Here is an 18,220-nt window from a genome sequence, read left to right on the forward strand (position 1 = left end):
ACTTTTTTATTAATTTTGTTCAGCTCCAATAACTGAACAATGTGATGATCAGTTGGTGGATTTTCGTCAAATGTTGTTTGAAGATTTTGGAATTTCACCAGAACTTGCGCATAAATGTCAACATGAAATTCAAAATTATTGTGGCACTCGTTTGGAGAAAGATGGAGGTACAATGCATTGTTTGCTACGAGCTGCACAGAAGGAAAATAGTTTATCCCCAAGTTGCCAAGAGGAGGTAAGATGCACAAGTCAGTTATGGTTTCACTAATATTATGTTGGCACCAGAGTTGATTCGGTGACAACTGGTATTTGATCTACATGTATGTAATTACCCATACACATTTTATATAATTATGATTAAAACTTCTTTTTATTTTGTCTGAATGTATTTGTAATTGAACTTTTGTAATATTTTCAAATAAATTCATTGAATGTTCTCTTAGCAAAGCATAATGAACTCAAAAAATCACTGATCAGTATTATGTCACAGACGTTTTGTCATGAGAAAATGGTTCTATTTCTAACATGACTCATTGTTTTGCACACATACTGCAGGCAAGTCGATCCAAATAAAAAAAAATAAAATAAATTTCCACCTTTTTAAATCCGAAGTGCATCATTCCGAGGAATTTCGCATTTGAAAGAGAAAGATTTTGCAATGTTTAGAAGTTTCATACGGTTACTTACCCGTGCAGTGGCCTAATGGGTAGAGCTTGCCTGACAGGTGGCAAGTCTGGACTATAGGCCAGATGATACCAAGGCTTAGAATTGGCTCTTGCTGCTTTCTAGCTTGATAATGGCATCATCAGTTTCTGGATGAAAACAAAATCCCAGCAAAGCTAAAGCAAATTAGGCACGCCGGACACAACTAAATATTAAAAACTGGCAAAAGATAAAACTCAATTTTGGGAATGATGTTTGCATGACAGTTGTTCTTAAGTTGTGATTTACTTACATGCTAGCACCAAAACGGCCAATATCAGACCTTAATCGATTTTGTATCACCCAGAGTTTCCTGGAGAAATCAGATCCAGGGGATTTCACCATTATTGTTGTTGTGTTTCCCAAGCGTCTGTAAATCATAAAATTGATTACAAACAGAATGTATACAAAATTTTTTGTTCAAAGTAGTTTAAACAAGTGTGCTACCTAAAAATATTCCTGTAGCTCATTAAATATGTCCATATTTACATGTATTCGAATAACTTTGCTTGTTGCTGCTGAAACCCATTTATGGACATGGTATCTGTTAATAGCAATTTTCAACCAGTATAAATACATTTTACCTACGAAGGATTTCTTATAGTACCTTACTTGAAGAAACTGAGTTGTCTAGATTTGAGCCATTTGATCTGATACGCTTGACTGATTTCATAAAGTCAATTGTTTTTGTTGCCAGGTTTGACCTTTAATCCCAGAAAAATATGGATAAATAAAAGCTTAGTTTAAATTGAAAATTATCAAAAAGGTGGAAACTTGGCTTCAAGTCCTCACCTCAGCAAAGTTATGCTTATTTAAATAACGTTTTCTTACATTGTGGAATGTTTTGTTCATCAAGCGTTAGAATTTAAAATGAACGAAGAAAAATGTAATCAGTTTTCATAACTTTTACTTTCAAAGTACAAAGGAGAATACAAGTGTGCCTACTACTCACTGGTGCATTTATTGGGGTAGAGATATTAGGCCCTGTCTTAAAGACGAAGATGATTCAACCTTAGCTTATATTGAACACTATACTTGGCATATACTGGAATGTAACAAAGTTATTCAAGTGTTGTGACCTTCAATGACAACATAGACATCTAATTAATTTAATGACATTACACACAATAGATAACTTAAATTAACTATTGTTACAATCCCCACCACACTAATGACAAAAAATAAAATGATTGATTGTTCAAAGCTCCATACAACAATGTTATAAAACTATGTCAATATTCAAGAACATCAACTGTTGTTGATCTTGTTCGTGGCTGTTCATCAACATGGCAAGTTGCTTGTCTTTTTGGTTCTCAAGCATAGGAATAAAAATTTTCAATGGACCATTTCCAACAAATCCAATTGTACATTGCAATTATTGAGATAGAGTTCTTTATTTCAGTAGTGAAAGCAAATTTAGGTTACGTATATTTTCGAAGATAGATGTTGGCATGAAATGATAAGGTTTAAGACTCGTTATGATGAGAGTGTCGGTATCTCTCCTATATGCAGTACAAGCTTTACTTATCAGAAAACTTGACTCATACTAGCAAAACACAGTATAAAAAGTGGGTTATATGGTGTTAAAAAGTTGCTGTATACGACAGAGCACTGTTGTACACTGTAAATTGAAAACTACGGTAATAGGGCTAGGAATTTAGGTTATTCTCTTAAGCCATTAGCCAGATGGCATTATCTGTCAGCTAGCAGTTAGCTGTCAAAGTCGATAATTGTCAAGTTGCATCATTAATTGCAGGCAAAACTATTAATTTTTTAGAAGGCTGATGAAATGTGTTTTTGCAACGTTTCTTCATGTTAGACTCCAAAAGTTTGTCAGAGAATCAAACCATTCAAGCTTTAGAATAATTGAAAGACAGCACATTTCCATGAGTGGATAGATTGCTCCAAATTCTTTCTTACATGTACATTTTTGACTATCGGTTGACAAAACTTTAAATGGCTATGAGCTTGTAGTTGCTATTCACTATTAGCCGGCTAAATTTTCCCAGCCCTATACTGTACATACTGTTACATGTACATGAGAATACATTTCAATTTGAGGTATTTTAGGTGTTTTTTATGGATAAGGAGCAAGATATTTGCGTTCCGCACATTTTTGTACGGGTTGGCAAATAAAAGAATTTTGTCCAATTTTTTGAAAAATTTCACCCCGCCCTCCTCAACATATTCATAAAATCGCCACTTATCTTTTTACAAACAATATTATCGGCCTAAACACTGATTTAGGGCTGAAACTGATGAAATTGCTCCCTTGAAGAAATTTATAGACGGTGTCAGGTGCAAGGTTCCCATTGAACTTAACTAATCTAGTTACAATACAAGTGTGTATGTTAAATAAAATTGTAATAAATAAAGTTTTAATGTCTGTGTAATATGTATTTAATACACAGTTTTGCAGTGTATCGAATCAATGCCGGGCATACCATTTTTTGAAAGCAAACTTTCGACTTGGGATAAAATAGTTGAGAAATACTGGTTTAAATGTAATTGGTATATGACTAAAGTAACTTTATGTTACTGTTAAATGAATGCAAAAAAATACTCTTTTAAAAATGCTAGTAACTCTGTAACTGCTAATGGGATTTTGATGAAAAAAACTTTATTTTCTCACTATTCAATTCTTTTGCAGCGATATATTTTATAATTAGTTACATCTTTAAATGCAAGTGCAGTTGCATATTTTGAGCAGAGAGTAAAGGTAACTGTATTGTAAATAGAAAATTTATAGAAGTTTTTGTAATTGTATAACTCCCTGTTGTAGGTAATGAATTTGATTAAAGAATCAGAAGTGGGTCAAGACTATCGCATGGATCCAGTTCTTACCAGAGCTTGTAATGAGGTCATACAGTTACGATGTAATAACTATGAAGGCGGTGATCCTATGTAAGTAGCTGATTTGAGTTGTACATGTAATAGAGCAAAAACTGTACGGTAGTAAGTGCTTGTACATAGTACATGCAGATTTTCGTATAAAACTTCATTCTTAACTCAAACTAAACTCAAAAATTTAATTGCATTGTTGCCAATGAATTGATGATGGCATAATTGCATCACTCGATTGCAACCATTTTCTGAAAAACTGTAAGTACTGTATTTTGTTTCGAATTCTCCCATTAAATGATGTGTTCTTGACATTTTGCAAAACAAAAATGCTTTTGTTATTTGCCATTGCAATTGACCAATCGATTGTGGGATGTTTCTAAATTTGTCACCAGACATTTTTCGTTATAAGAAAAATTGTTGGCCTTAATGCTTACATCAAGCTAATTTGATTAGGAATGCTCTTATTGCATTAATTAAATTGTTTGCATAACTTCAAATGCAACATAAATTTACACATTCTACCAAGTATAAAAACTTTAACATTTGTATTAGGTTGTTAGGTGTGTCCAAACCTTTTTCACCGAAGGCCATGCACAAAAAAGTTCACCAGCGGCCTGGCCACTTCCTATGTGTGAGAATCGCTACTCTGCCTAGTTACAATGTAATGAAGATGGTAGAGACTATTGATAATATTGGAAAAATCAGTAATGAAATTGACAATACATCAAAGATTGCCACCCTAAATTTTAAAAAAATCTCACACATAACATTTTATTCCTGGTGATTTTAACACAGTAATTTTATTTCAAAAAATGGGCAAATAAAAATAGAGGCAGTTGAGGTGGACCATAATCATACAAAGAGAAAGTCTTCACATCACTCAGTCTTGTAGTTTGATGTATTAATAACTTGGTATTTCATGTGGAATTTCTGCTCACGATATATGCTCACATGATATCTTTAGGTTTTTCGTCATAAATACACTCGTTATGACGCAATAATGTCTCACAATAAAAACACAATTCAGAATCCGAGACGGTGCAAGTTGCAATCAGAATAACTATGGTTAAGTGCCTATTACATTTTTCAATAAATATCACTACTTTTGTCTGAACTACGAATTTTCATTGAAACAAGCAACAGACATTAATATTTTGTTGATACTTTCTTTGATTTTAGAACTCTTTGCAGACATTTTGGCAGGGGGTCGCTGAAATTTCTAAAATAATTTATCTTCTTAGGAGGTTCCTTTTTCATGATCCACCATGCAGAATTTGCATTTTGTATGATGATCTGAGGGTTCACAGCCAGATACCAGGGATAGCAAAACACTTACTTCTTTTCTGTCCCTTAACCAACCTTCAACATCGTGACGACAGTAGTCACAGATGACTTGTGGTTTTTCTTGGTCTCTCACTGGCATTCCTAATTAAGCAAGATAGGCTTGTCCTGCACGAATGCAGTTCTTCAAACCGTGCATTTTTGTTTTGTTTTTTTCAAAAACTTCACCACAAACATAATATATGGGCATTCATAGCCAATTTTCTAACATTATCTTACATTAAATTGTAACTCTAAAAGTAAGACTTTATTAGCTGTACAATACCTAACTAGCTATTGCAAGTACAGTAGTAGAAATAATTAAATAATTAAATGATTAAAATTTCGAAGATCAATAAAATTATGTATATTTTACAAACCCAGGCTTTCAAAAAAATGATAGCTATTATTCAGTTTTTTGAAATATTGTAAATCAGAAACTGGAGGTTATTTGCAAGAAACAAGAAAAAATTTTTCCAAATAATAAAAATACAGAAAAAACTTTCTTTCAACTTTTAAACATAATGCTCTTCAAAGTGGCTTATCATCAAAAATTTGATTTGTATGCAGTAGAATCCATTCGAGACTCACGGTTAATATAACTAAACCGCTTATTACATCCAAATTGGCCGGAATGTTCGTATTCAATCCCAATTATGAAAACCCTGGTTAATACATCCAGCTACCTTTTAAACATCTGCTTGCGTGTGTGTTGAATAAGTACAATACAATACATTGATTCCATTTTCACCCCTTAGGGAGTTGTTCACTACAGTTAAAGGAAAACTGGTTATTACAACCACTGTTTATTACATCCAAAATCGATTGGTCATGAGGCATATGTATTAACTGAATTCTACTGTATTTTTGATTTGGTCCACTTGAACATTTTATGGTCTGTTTTCACACTACTGTTACAGTGGTACCACACAACAAACAACTAGTAAGGTGGACTGTTTTACCTGCAGTTACTCGCTTAGCAATAAGTTATTTCTTTACATGAACTCAATTACACGCATTGAGCATGTGATTTATGTCATCGTTTTCTCCTAACCCTAATCTACTAACAGCAAAAGTCAATAACATTCTCCTTATTCTTAAAAATATAAGCTATGTAGTTTAATTTATTCTTACATTGCAAAATGGCTTCAGCTCTGTGTCCACATTGAAAAACCACTCCTTGTTTATACTTGTATGCCGGCAATTTTAAATCCTATCAGTTTTAATGTTTTTAACTTGCAAGTAACATTTTTACTTATATGCTTGTGGTGATATAATTCTTCATTATTTTTTGTTTCTTTATTTACTCATATGGGTACAACTGATGCCATGTAGGCCGAATATATATTTAAGATCAAACTGAAATAAACTTATGCGAAGTTGCAAACTAGTAGTACTTTATGTGAAACTATTTTATTTTTATGATGGGTGATGACAACCTACTAAAATCTACTGGTGCTTCAGAATTAGGTTGCGTTTTAATAACAGATGATAATGTAGATTGACAAAAACTTTCAATGCAAAACATTGCTTTGGACAAAAGTAAACATTCAACTCTTCATTCATGCCTTGAAATCACTTTCAACAACTAGTTCTCCTTATGGTGTTACTGACAAACAGCACTTTCATCATGTTTACAGTTTTTTATAGTTTTTTCTGGTTGTATAAAAAATTAGGTAGGATTTCAAGGCACTGGCGATTGTTACTTTGTAATATTTAAGCATTAATTCACATTTGTTTTATGTTTGCAGGGTATTGTCATGTCTGATGGACCATTTATATTCAAGCGATATGACTACTAACTGCAAGCAAAAGCTACTTGAACTTCAATATTTTATTAGCAGAGATTTCATGTAATTTCTGCGTTATCTTCTATCGATACCCATTGTCTGCCATTTATGATATAGGACATAGGTGTATGACTTGTATGTATTCCATAGTTTTCAATGTGAAAAATGTTTGAATTTGTTACAGTGATAGAAAATATTGATACTTTGTGATATAGCTTTTGTCTTTAACTTGTGTTCTTGGAATGTCACTATAGGCGCTTTCTATTGTATAAAACCTATTGTAAATAAACATTTTTATAGCAGAATATTAAGTGATTCCTATATTTTATTTGGCTTCCCACTTTTTATCTTAAATGATCTTGTTTATAAAGTTACGTGGCTTCACTTATTGTCGATAGGGTTGATCCGATATTCAATGAAAACTGCAGAGAAGATGCAAAGCGATTATGCTTTGTTGAACTTGGTGGAGGCGCTGGTGGTTTGGAAAATAATGAACCAGAAAAAATGCCATTTAGTTTAGTCATGTCTTGCTTTCATAATCACATGCCAGTGATATCCAATGGTTCATATAATGATGGCAATAAAGAAGTGAGTCACTAGATTAGTTTGGATGTATAAGATCATTTTTTTGGAATTTGTGTATCATCTGCTGTACTACAGTATTGGAAATTCTATTTTTGCCACAGTTTATTTATTGTTTTAAAGTGTATGTTTATTTCATCAGAATTGAAACAGTTTGTCTCATTTGTGGCATTTGAAACTGTGTCCCACATCACAGCACAAACAGAATAAGTAAACTTTTTTAAACCTTATCAATTTAAATCCACAATTAAATCAATTCCTAATACAAGAGTTGCATTTCGAAGCTATTGTTGACAGAAACTAACTTTTATGATATCAGCTAATTGTGTATCGTAAACTGTGTTGAATTTGACCTAATATTTTGAATTCTCTAAAATATTTCTGTTATAATTAAGATTTTCCAAAGACATTTACTGCAGGTTGGCGTAGACCTATGAAAACAAACCAATTATTTTCATTTCCAATATGATTCCTGAATACATTTTTTAAAAACATAAGTGGCTGGACAATTGGGTCAGGGGAATTTTGGTCTTGATCGGATCCAAATGCTTTTTCCAAATAAAATCAGAAAAGCCATGAAAATGTTAAATGAATATTTTTGTTTTCACATTTAAAAGAAACTTCGAACTTAAGTTTAATAACATATGCGGGAATACCAACAGGTTTATAATAGCGTAAACTGGAAATAATTTTTGCTTCAGTTTTTCCAATCATTGATTCCATGATGTAGTTATTGATAACATCTTGCACTGTAGTGTCTTTTCTTATCTCATTAAAAGTATAAAGAAGCTTATCCTATGTCGATCATGTACACATGTTTTGCAATGTGTATGTATTTTAATCAAATTAGTATGCCTGAACCAGTATAGCAAACTAAAATAAAACATAAACGGCAAAGTCTACTGTATCTATGTTTTTTGGCTGAGATTTGATATAAATTTTTAGTATATACCTTTAAATATGTGCAAATGAAAGTTTTGTTAGATTGTATTTTGTATTTATTAACATATGGGTTATATATTAGACAGTGCATAAAACAATTTTCACAAGGTTTTTGAAAACGATGAAATCATTTTATTGTAAGCTAGGATTTGAAAACTAAAGTTCCAAAAATCTATGTGTTTTATTGTGTATAAATACCTTTGAATGATGGATCTAAAATAGATCTTCACAACTATATACCTCATACGGTTATATAAATTAAGTATATCTTTGGTTCCTAGTTTTATGCTTCTCCCCATCCATGCTGCCCTCATCCTATGTTTGTATAAATGGGCAAACTTACACAGTATTCAAATGGCTTTGGGAAAGAATATGTATGATAGTTAACTTGTTTCTGTAACTGCTTTTGCAGTTTTTCAATCTTTTTTCTAAATTATAACTATCTTTTTACAGAAATTAATTTCAGTGGAATGTGAAGAAGAAGTCCGTCGTATATTACGCCAACGAGCGCTTGACTACAACCTTAATCCAACTTTGGAGGAAAATTGTCGCTCCGATCTTGGCCAGCTGTGCTCAGAAGAGCTGAGAATTGAATCTGGAAAGGCAGGGAATTTTTTATTTGTATTTAGCATACGTTTTTCGTAGATATACAAAAAATGTTGATCTTTTTCTGTAAGGCCAATGCTGTAAACCAGTAGTTTTTATTGGGTTAGGTTTTTTTTTGCATGTCCACAGAGAAGGGTAGATATTTTTGTTGATTTTGCTTACTAATGAAACCAAACGTTTTATAGTGCGAAATAATGTGGCTTCTGTTTTTATGATCAGAAGGTATTATCATAAGTACGGATTCGGTTATATTAGTGAAGATCTTAACTTGGCAATTTTTTTTTTGATTAGGAATTCATTTGCTTGCAAGACCACTATGAGGAATTAAGACCCCAATGCAAGGTTGTAGTTCAACAATTAACACAAATGGAAGGAGACGATGCGGGAGACTTGGAAAACATCTTAATTAGTGAATGTCAACCAATGTTGGATGAGTTTTGCAAAGTATGTTTTGCATATAACAAGGGTTTTCTTGCAATCCTGATATCACTCTTATCTTTAGTTACATTAAATTTTTGTGTCATCATCATTATCAGTGCTAAAGTATGCAGCTTAGAATATGTCCTTCTAAAGGTTACAGTACTGTTAAATTGCTTATCTCACTTAATTTGCTTGTTGATCTAGTATTCTAGTTAGATGATAATTTTTCTTAGCATCTCCTGGATGAAGCTGATGAAGGAAGAGTGATGCAATGTCTCATAGATAACAAGGAATACATGTCTAGTAAACCATGTGTAGCTGGAGTGACACATTTTCAGTTGGTAAATAGAACTAAACAAATGCTGATAAATGCCGTTATTGTTGTATTAAAGAATTTCCACCAGTTGAAAATTCAACAAAGTATGATGTTACATGTAATTTGAAATGGGAAATGAATGCTGTTTCTCTACAGTTACACAAATTGATTGAAAACTCAGTAGCAACATTTAAATCAGTTTTAGGAAAAATTTTGGCAAAGGATAGAGACTTCCAGGAAAATCACATGAAGTAATGCTTACCGATAAAATGACAATGCCCAACACATTTTACATGCAAATAAATTTTACTGTACTTTGATCTTGTTCTTACAGTCTTTTTGTAGAAAAATCTCCCTAAAAAGTAAATCAATATTGGTATTTATAAATCATTGTTAATTGTGCCTGATAATTATTTTTTGCTTGCTACTACAAACCTACTGAATTTGCCTTATATTCATAAATGGTGCAAGAAGGTTGATTCACACTGAAGTGTCCTTCTAAAATTTATTTAAGGTTAGAGTGACTGTTAAATTTGAATGACTGTCGGCTGCATTACATCTTTTTGTACACAATTGAAACCTTGTAACTTTAAGATTTTGGCCATTTGTGCTCCATAATTATACAGTGATTGGGAACAAAAGTTATGTCAGACAACCTGATGTCCAGCCATCCACAACACTTGCTGCAGTTATTAGTAGATTGACACACTTCCCAGCTTTGCACTTCAAATCCATACACACATTTTTTAAGATTATATACTGGTTAGTTGTTTTTGCTGAAGTTTGTTTTGTTTTTTTGTAATTGGAAAAACTTTCTCTACTTCCAAAACCTACTGAGAACCAGATCATCTCTAAATAACAAATGACTATTCCTACTGTTTCCAACCACTACACACTTTTTACCAAGCCTGTACCTGTGTATCGAGTTCAGGTCAATTATAAAGTCAGGAAGTGACACACACGGTTTTCGTTGAGTTCAGCATATCTGCTTTTGACTTGATACTGGTCAAACAGACTCGAACTGTTAATGTCTTTAGTGCGTTCTCAATACCTCAAAAATTGCTTGAGAGTGAAAATTTGACTCTTTGTGCTCTAATAACAACGAAAGTGTGTCATTATGCTGTGACTGAAGCATCCATTTTTAAGACATTTATTTTGCTATTACCATGCACCTTACCATGTAGACTAAACAGAGAAATGCCTCTGAAATTCTGTTTTTCGTAAAAGTCTATGCAACTTCACACACACACGAGTCCACTGGAGAATACCTTCTTGATTTATGACCTTAAGCATTTAAGGTCAGATTTTTTATAATCGACAACCAAGTACTTTCAGTGATCGTACAACTTCAGCCTCAGTAACATTACTTTCTTCTCAAAATGATATTGGTTGTGTTTCAGTTGACTTTTATGCAACAGGGTTTAACAGATCTTTATAAAGTATTCTCTCCATCTGCCAATGGTATCTTTGCCATTGGTTAGGAAGCCACTTTGTTGTTGTTCAATAGATTTTGCATCAAGTTATGCTTTTATCTTTTAGTTTGCGGATGGTTTGTCAGAATACTTAACTAGTCGTTTTATATTTTGACTTCAACTTTTGTTTAAGTTTCTTCCAAGTCTGCTGTTTAAACTTTTTCACAATCTGTCTGCAGCTTTTCGTATTTTATTGTGTCAAACTTGCCAAGCTGTAATATTTCTACACCCTCCAAAGCGGAAACTGTTGGATGGATGCCTGAGTAGAAAATTTGTTTGCCAGCTGAACAATTCTAGAGCCATGGCGTTTTACATTAGATATGCCTATTATGTCCAAATAATAAAGCTTGGCTTTAACTGTTTCCAATTGTTAACCCTTGATTACTCATAGGATTTCCAAGAGCGCAATTAATCTTTGTTGTATCCATTCGCCTCTCCAAACGCTATGCGAATTCATTGGACAGCTTATTACATATGGTTTATGGGAGAGTTTCTTTTTTGTATTTGAGAGTATTTGAATTCTTTTTAATTGATTCCCTAAAGTTTATCACAACGTTGACGTAACCCCTGAAAAATTTCTACAGACCCCTCGTCTAATTGCTCACTGTTGAATAAACTCTCCTTTTTATGTATATTTTAGTTTTTTCTGATCAGTGTTTCCTCAAAAATATTTTTTCTTTCTTTACTAGATTGAGATGAAAGATTACAAATTCAGTTTAAAATTTTTAAAAGCTTGTCAGCAGGATGTCACCAGTTATTGCAGAGATTCAGTGAAAACTAAGTAAGTTTTCTCTAATATGCTGTCTTATTTATCATTATTTTTTATGGTTAATGAGCTAAAAACACTATATTTATTACCAATCTTTGTAAGAAAATCAACTAATAAATTGATTTGCGTATATTAAATATGAAACTCATTTTCTTTGTAAAATACAAATTTTAATTATTAATAAAAGCTGAATAAACTTAATTTGTATTGCAAAAATTGTTAGAGCTGATGTTGTGAAGTGCTTGAGTGAAAATATACGCAATGCTGTTTTAAGAAAAACAGAAAGTCCCATTTCCTCAGCTTGCATGGAAGAGGTTAACGTTGATAGCTTAACAATGGTGGGTTAGAAATTCTGTTTGATTAAGTCATCAGGTCTAAATTGGTGACAGTTAAATCAATACATCTACCAAATTATGTTAAAACCTTTTTGAGTTGAAGTATTTTATTACTTGTTAGCAAAACTGCTGTGTCTTTAAGCAGGTATTATGTTTTGTACAGCATAAAAATATAGAGCTGAATCCCGAACTAAAAACTAGTTGTCAACATGATATTGACAAATATTGTCACAATATCAAATCTGGAAGTGCTAAAGTCATTGAGTGCTTGAGAGAAAATCAAGTGGATTTGAGCAGTCCTTGCCATTTACACCTATACAATTTTGAGGTATGTAACGAAAAAAACATATTGATGTTTATGTGTTATTCACTCTTGGTACAATATTCATGAGCTTAAATATCTATAATTACAAAAATTAGTTTGCAATGCAAACGTAATTATCTTTAACTGGAGTCTAATAAGAAACATAACAGGGATTTAATTTTCTTCACCGTTTTAGGTCCTGACCAGTACTATTTTTACTATTTCAGAAAGAAGAAAGTATTAATCCGAAATTAGATTTTAGCTTGATGAGAACATGCAAGGCTGATATCAAACAACACTGCATGGATAGTTTACAACTTGGTGATCCACAATCAGTAGTTGAGTGTTTGCTCAACCTAAAGTCAAAACTCACACAAAAGTTGGTTTTAGTCTAAGCTTGTTTACTCATTGTCAAAGGGACTGATTAAATAATTTTGAGTTATCTGAAGCTTTGATTAAAAAACAGTTGGAATAATTTACAGCTAATAACCATCATCTTAACTTAGGGACAATAGCCTTATATACCGTATTTTCTTGAATAGAAACTGCCCTTGAATATAAGCCGCCCTCGAATAGAAACTGCAAGGTTTGATTAAAAATAAACAATAGAAGCCGCCCTTGCATAGAAGTCGCAGAAGACAATGATGAAATCGCTTCGGTGTAATGTAAAGGCTAGTCATTGAGAGCTTGCTCATGCGAAAAACAGCAGTTGTCACATTACAGTAGTGATCGGATAGTAATAGAATAAAACCTTTCTGTCAAAAGTAAGCGCAGAATTTTATTGTCACTTAATCAACACTACCGGTACTTCATGTAATAAAAATAGAAGTCGCCATCGAATAGAAGCCGCACAAAACGTTCAAAAATAAAAAAATAGTAACCGCTGTTTCTATTCAAGAAAATACGGTATGTGTTTTTAACAAAGAATTACAGCGTTTTCTTAGATATCCGTTTTGATAAAAGTATTTGAATTGTTTCATTTAAAAGCGACATTATAGTGTCATAATGGCATAAAACATAGCACGTCCGATAATGTTCAATTACTATTCATCGGGATCAGTCAATTTTGAATGTAATAAGTGGTGTTTGTAAATTGCAATAACCGTTTTTTCCCAAGCTGTAACTAAAAAATCCCCTTGGAGATAAAAAGCAATCAATGTACAGTATTATATTTATTCAACACAAAAAAATCTACACAACAAGGTTTCTTCGTCTGGTTTGTTGTCGCCTTTATTGTGGAAACGAGTTCCTCAGTGACTTCTTGCATGGTATAAAAGCGTCATCATCTACGGTGACTCAATTCCCAAACTCCTCTCCGCTTAGCAAAACAGGTAGTGGAAGCAAGGAAATTATCGGTCAATTCATTGGTAAGGAAACCTCCTTTCTTCCAACCATTTACAATAGTTGCATCTTTAACCTTGACTCAGGTTACTTGATAATGTGTATGGCCTCCAAAGGTAATGCATTTTGTCATAGTCTGAGCCACAAGTCCAGGATCAGGTATATCATCAAGGATATCAAAGAGTTTGTGACGCACCCCATACCAGAAATAGCGTTTCATTGACCTGATTATGCCTGTATCGCAGGTTCCAAAACTGGTGTTGTATACAGTGGAAGAAAATGCAGTGAGATGTTTCTAAAAGACGTGCTAGATTTTCAAGCTGAGCTTTCAATCCATTATGAAGCCACTTTGCTTTCTTCCCTCATTCTGCAGACGCACACTCAGAATTAAACCGGTTGTCAAAGATGGTCATTTTTATCCAGGCATTTTTGGATTTTGAGATGAGCAACAGCTTCTCTTCGTCACCATTCATGTTGGAAGTAACCAGTATCATTACTTGGTCTTTTGCTTTTTTCTTTCTTTTTGTCTTCGTGCTTACTTTCTGGCTGAACACAGACATAAATTGCAGTTTCGTTGTTTTGTAGAGTTTTTCTGGTGAATAAGTTTTAAGGATACGTTTTGTTGTTGTACAACAGAATTCATTTGCCCTGGTATGCCTTCAACTATTTCACCTAAAAAATGAAAAAAATTGTACAGAAAAAAATTTAAACACAATCCTGTAGACCTAGAAAGACAACAAAATGACAAACTTTTCAAAATAATGAATGTAAAAACAAATCGCTGCTTTCACAGATAAAATATCGTCCTTCAGTGGCCTTGAAATTTATTTGTTCAGCTCAGTTTCAACAATTTTGTTTGCTTTGTGCATAAGAATTGGAATACTAACTTTAGCTTTCCTTTGGTGAATAAATTTGAACCAAGCAGGGAGGGCCTTTTCCACTTCCTCATCTTTCCTTGACCTTTTACGTTTTACTCTGCTCCTTGGAAGTTTTGCAACACGTATGGCAGCCTAATTTTTTTTAACAAGCCTTGCAGGGAAACGTTGGCAAATCCAAGTTTTGAAGCGGTCAAGAAATGCAAGCTTTTCAGCGGCTGTTTTATCCTGTCATGATTTTTTCATTTTCCAATGTAAGCTAAAACAAACAAACCATTAGCTGCAGTAGAAAGAATGCTTCGGTTTTAATTACAAATTGCTTTAACTACAATGACTGATGTTATAAAACAATCTGCTTGATTTTATATTTCTTAATTGGCTATTGCTTCTTTGCACTGAATGGGCAATTACCTACAGAGAGTTTTTGATTTTATTTATACTCATTATCTTTAAACACAGTGAAGAACAATTTCCATGCATGGGGAATCAAATCAAATAATGGGAATGGCCGGATGTGTTTACCGCGATTTTTCATAATTGGGAATGAATAGGGAAATTCTATCCAAAACAGTTTTGATGTAAATCCGTCCAGGGCAGTTGATTGTATAAACCAGATTCTACTGTAGCTGTTTATAGTACCTTTGTCCAAACCAAAGCTAGCATAGGAGGTCATCATGTAGTACCAAAAGCTTTTTGTAGTCACCTTACTATGGTCTAACTGCATTTTTCTCTCTTAAATTTGTTACATTAATTATTTACGTTACGCTGGTTGTTTTTATCTACTGCGTAGGTCTGTATAAGCTTTTTAACCTCTGGGCCACAAACAAAGCCAAGTAAGGCCCGTGACCCGGACAATACTTGCCCAATGCTTATACTGCATGCTGGCCCTGGTGTGAAGCTTTGTCTATGTAGCTTTTTGTCTTCCTGTCTGCGACACCATAAAATCATTCAAATTAGAAGAAGAATCCTTGTAGTCGTCATCCCAAAGCGTCAAAACCTATTAGGTGACCCGTCCTATACCACTTTTGTGAGTCCCCTCCAAGATCCTTGAACACTTGATCACACCCTATTATGATTCCCTGCTCTCCATGGGAGCAGGCTGGGTTTCGACCGGGGAAATCAATTGTAAATAAGGTCACCCTTATAACCCAGGGCATTGAGGGCAGCTTTGAAGCTATGACAAATACCCACACTGTACTTAAAGATCTCACAGCTGCCTATGATACAGTATGTCTTCGTAGCATTATCTACTTTGCACCCAGACACGCACGTCGTAGGTATGATCATAGAAATAGTCTATAATAATTGCAGGTTTACCTTCACTACCAACCACAACAGGAAAGCAAGCTGCGATGGATCAAGAATGGCGTCCTACAAGAATCAGTGTTCACCCTTTCTTTAACAAATACATGCATGACTCACACAACACGATGTCGCTCAAGTACAGCAGACATTATTCTTTAATCTACAGTACAATACAGTTTAGTGGGCCTGGTGGACAATTTTAAATTCAAGCAATACTACATAAAACATCAAAAAAATATAATAAATATATTTGGCCATCGAAATTTGCAGCAAGGCTTGCTCGAGCAATGATAATTTATTGCCAGGCTTAAGTCGTGCAAAGACTTCCCTCAGTCTGAAAAAAAGATTATTATCATACTATAGGATATGCCAATGCAGACAACCTGGCGATTGTGCTTTCAAAGAAAACATTGGAGGGAACTCTTTGCAAAGACATGACTACTTCATTGAATTACCTCCAGAATTGGGGATTGAAAGCTCAGAAAAATCAAAACGCTATCGGCATACTTCCACTTTAATAACAAGGAAGCAAAACGTGAGCTTGAAGTTGTGACATATGTGCTCTTTTGTCCTACCCCATATACCTTGGCGTAACTTTAGACAGCTTGCTCAAGTCTCATTGACACCTTTAAGCCACTATACAAAAAACTCACATCCTTGGCCGTCTTAATAAGAAGACTGGTTGGTTCAAGCCTCGGGTGCGGGGCTGCTACTCTTCAAACGCTACCTTTAGCCCTAGTCTACTCGACGACTACCGCGCACCTGTTTGGTGTCGCAATACACATACCTACCAAGTCTGCTCGAAGCCGGCTGCTCTATCTACAACCCTTCCATGGAATACATGCTCTGTGTGGTTTGGATGACAGCTCATATGAAAGAGAACCACAAGGTTGTGACAGCTTCGACTCGGGATGTTAAATGTTTTTCACTAGAGTTCATGTGGGAGTTATAAGATTGAGATGTTTTAAGTTGTAGAATGCCGAAATATTGTTTGACATCATTAACTTACAATTACAGAAACCCGTTAACAAAGCAAATTAACATGATGCTCAGTTACAATAAATTATTTTTCAACCAACTGCTAGACAGAGGATGCTAATTATAACCTGTGGACAACAAACTTCATGTTAACCAAAGTCCTAGTTGAACAAATTTGAGTTAATTATAAGCCTTCACTATATATGAGACAAATACGTATTTATAGTTTATAGCAAAGGGTAGCTGGTGCTAACATTGCTAAACAATCCGAAGTGAAATGCTTTCATGTAATAACATGGTGTAATTTCACTTTAATCAGTGTAAAGCATCCAGTAAAAAGAAAATTATATCAGTTGTTTGTATTAAAAACATAGCTTCATCGTAAAGCAACATTTTTTTAGATGTCGGTTTGTTGTCAATGAGCGTGAAAAAGAAATGTTTTCTGATATAAGCTTGAATCCGGATCTTATGGATAATTGTGACAATGACATTAAATTATTTTGCAATGCTGAGTCTGACAGTGTTGAAAACATGCACAAAAAAGGTGAAGATCCACATGGTATTATCTATGCTTGCTTAAAAAAGCATTTTCGAACCCAGGTAAATGTTTTAATTTCAGGTAGATCTATATAAATCTGTTGGCTTCTTCAGAACTGTATTTTTAAAACGTTTTTATGTGCAATGTGACTTTTAAGGTTTGTTTTCATGCTACAGGAGCTTAGCGATTCATGCTACAACCATCTTCTTTTTGTTATGAAAGAGCAAGAAAAAGACTATGCATTAGATCCACAACTCACTTTGAATTGTATACGATCTGTGAGTATTGTGTTTGGGTATGACCAGTATAAATCAGCCAGATTTAGAAGTGATTTTATCTGCCTTTTTTGTGGTTGGTAGCCTTCCTAATCTTTGGCAACAACCAACCCAACCCTAACAAAATTAAAAATCCTAAAGTATTTTCCTAAAGTTAGAACTAATTTTATTAATTTTACAGATTACGTCATTGTGCCATCCTGATAATGGAAATGTGGTAGAGTGTTTAAAGAAACAGTATTACGATAATGCTCTGTCAAATGATGAAAAGTGTATGGTGGTATGTTTTGTATTGGGAAATTTCTCCTAGAATTGGTATTATAGTATAATAATAAAAATTTAGAAAGCATATTTTTAATCAGGCACTTTTGTCAATACTACAGGTATTTCTCATTGTAATGGAGAACAACTATACGCTGTTTGATCTAGTGTTCCCAAGTTCTTACAATTATTTTTTCTCCAACTACACAGTTATAAACCTAACCATATAGCTGTTTTCCCCTTCC

The 18,220-nt window shown here is 33.7% G+C and overlaps 1 protein-coding gene across 1 annotated transcript in view; it reads left to right on the forward strand.

Annotated features, from left to right (window-relative positions):
• The window catches only part of LOC143452622 (Golgi apparatus protein 1-like), a 43,201-nt gene that overhangs the window by 20,927 nt on the left and 4,054 nt on the right, over positions 1-18,220 (forward strand). The window contains exons 11-24 of the mRNA XM_076953663.1: positions 24-235; positions 3,485-3,606; positions 6,618-6,719; positions 7,055-7,244; positions 8,634-8,783; positions 9,078-9,230; positions 9,440-9,547; positions 11,684-11,775; positions 11,987-12,101; positions 12,262-12,426; positions 12,630-12,781; positions 17,303-17,501; positions 17,616-17,717; positions 17,896-17,994. Coding sequence (XP_076809778.1) covers positions 24-235; positions 3,485-3,606; positions 6,618-6,719; positions 7,055-7,244; positions 8,634-8,783; positions 9,078-9,230; positions 9,440-9,547; positions 11,684-11,775; positions 11,987-12,101; positions 12,262-12,426; positions 12,630-12,781; positions 17,303-17,501; positions 17,616-17,717; positions 17,896-17,994 — 1,961 coding nt within the window. The remainder of the gene's footprint in view (positions 1-23; positions 236-3,484; positions 3,607-6,617; positions 6,720-7,054; positions 7,245-8,633; positions 8,784-9,077; positions 9,231-9,439; positions 9,548-11,683; positions 11,776-11,986; positions 12,102-12,261; positions 12,427-12,629; positions 12,782-17,302; positions 17,502-17,615; positions 17,718-17,895; positions 17,995-18,220) is intronic.

Source organism: Clavelina lepadiformis, chromosome 4 (genome assembly GCF_947623445.1).
Source record: "Clavelina lepadiformis chromosome 4, kaClaLepa1.1, whole genome shotgun sequence".
Lineage (NCBI taxonomy): Eukaryota > Metazoa > Chordata > Ascidiacea > Aplousobranchia > Clavelinidae > Clavelina > Clavelina lepadiformis.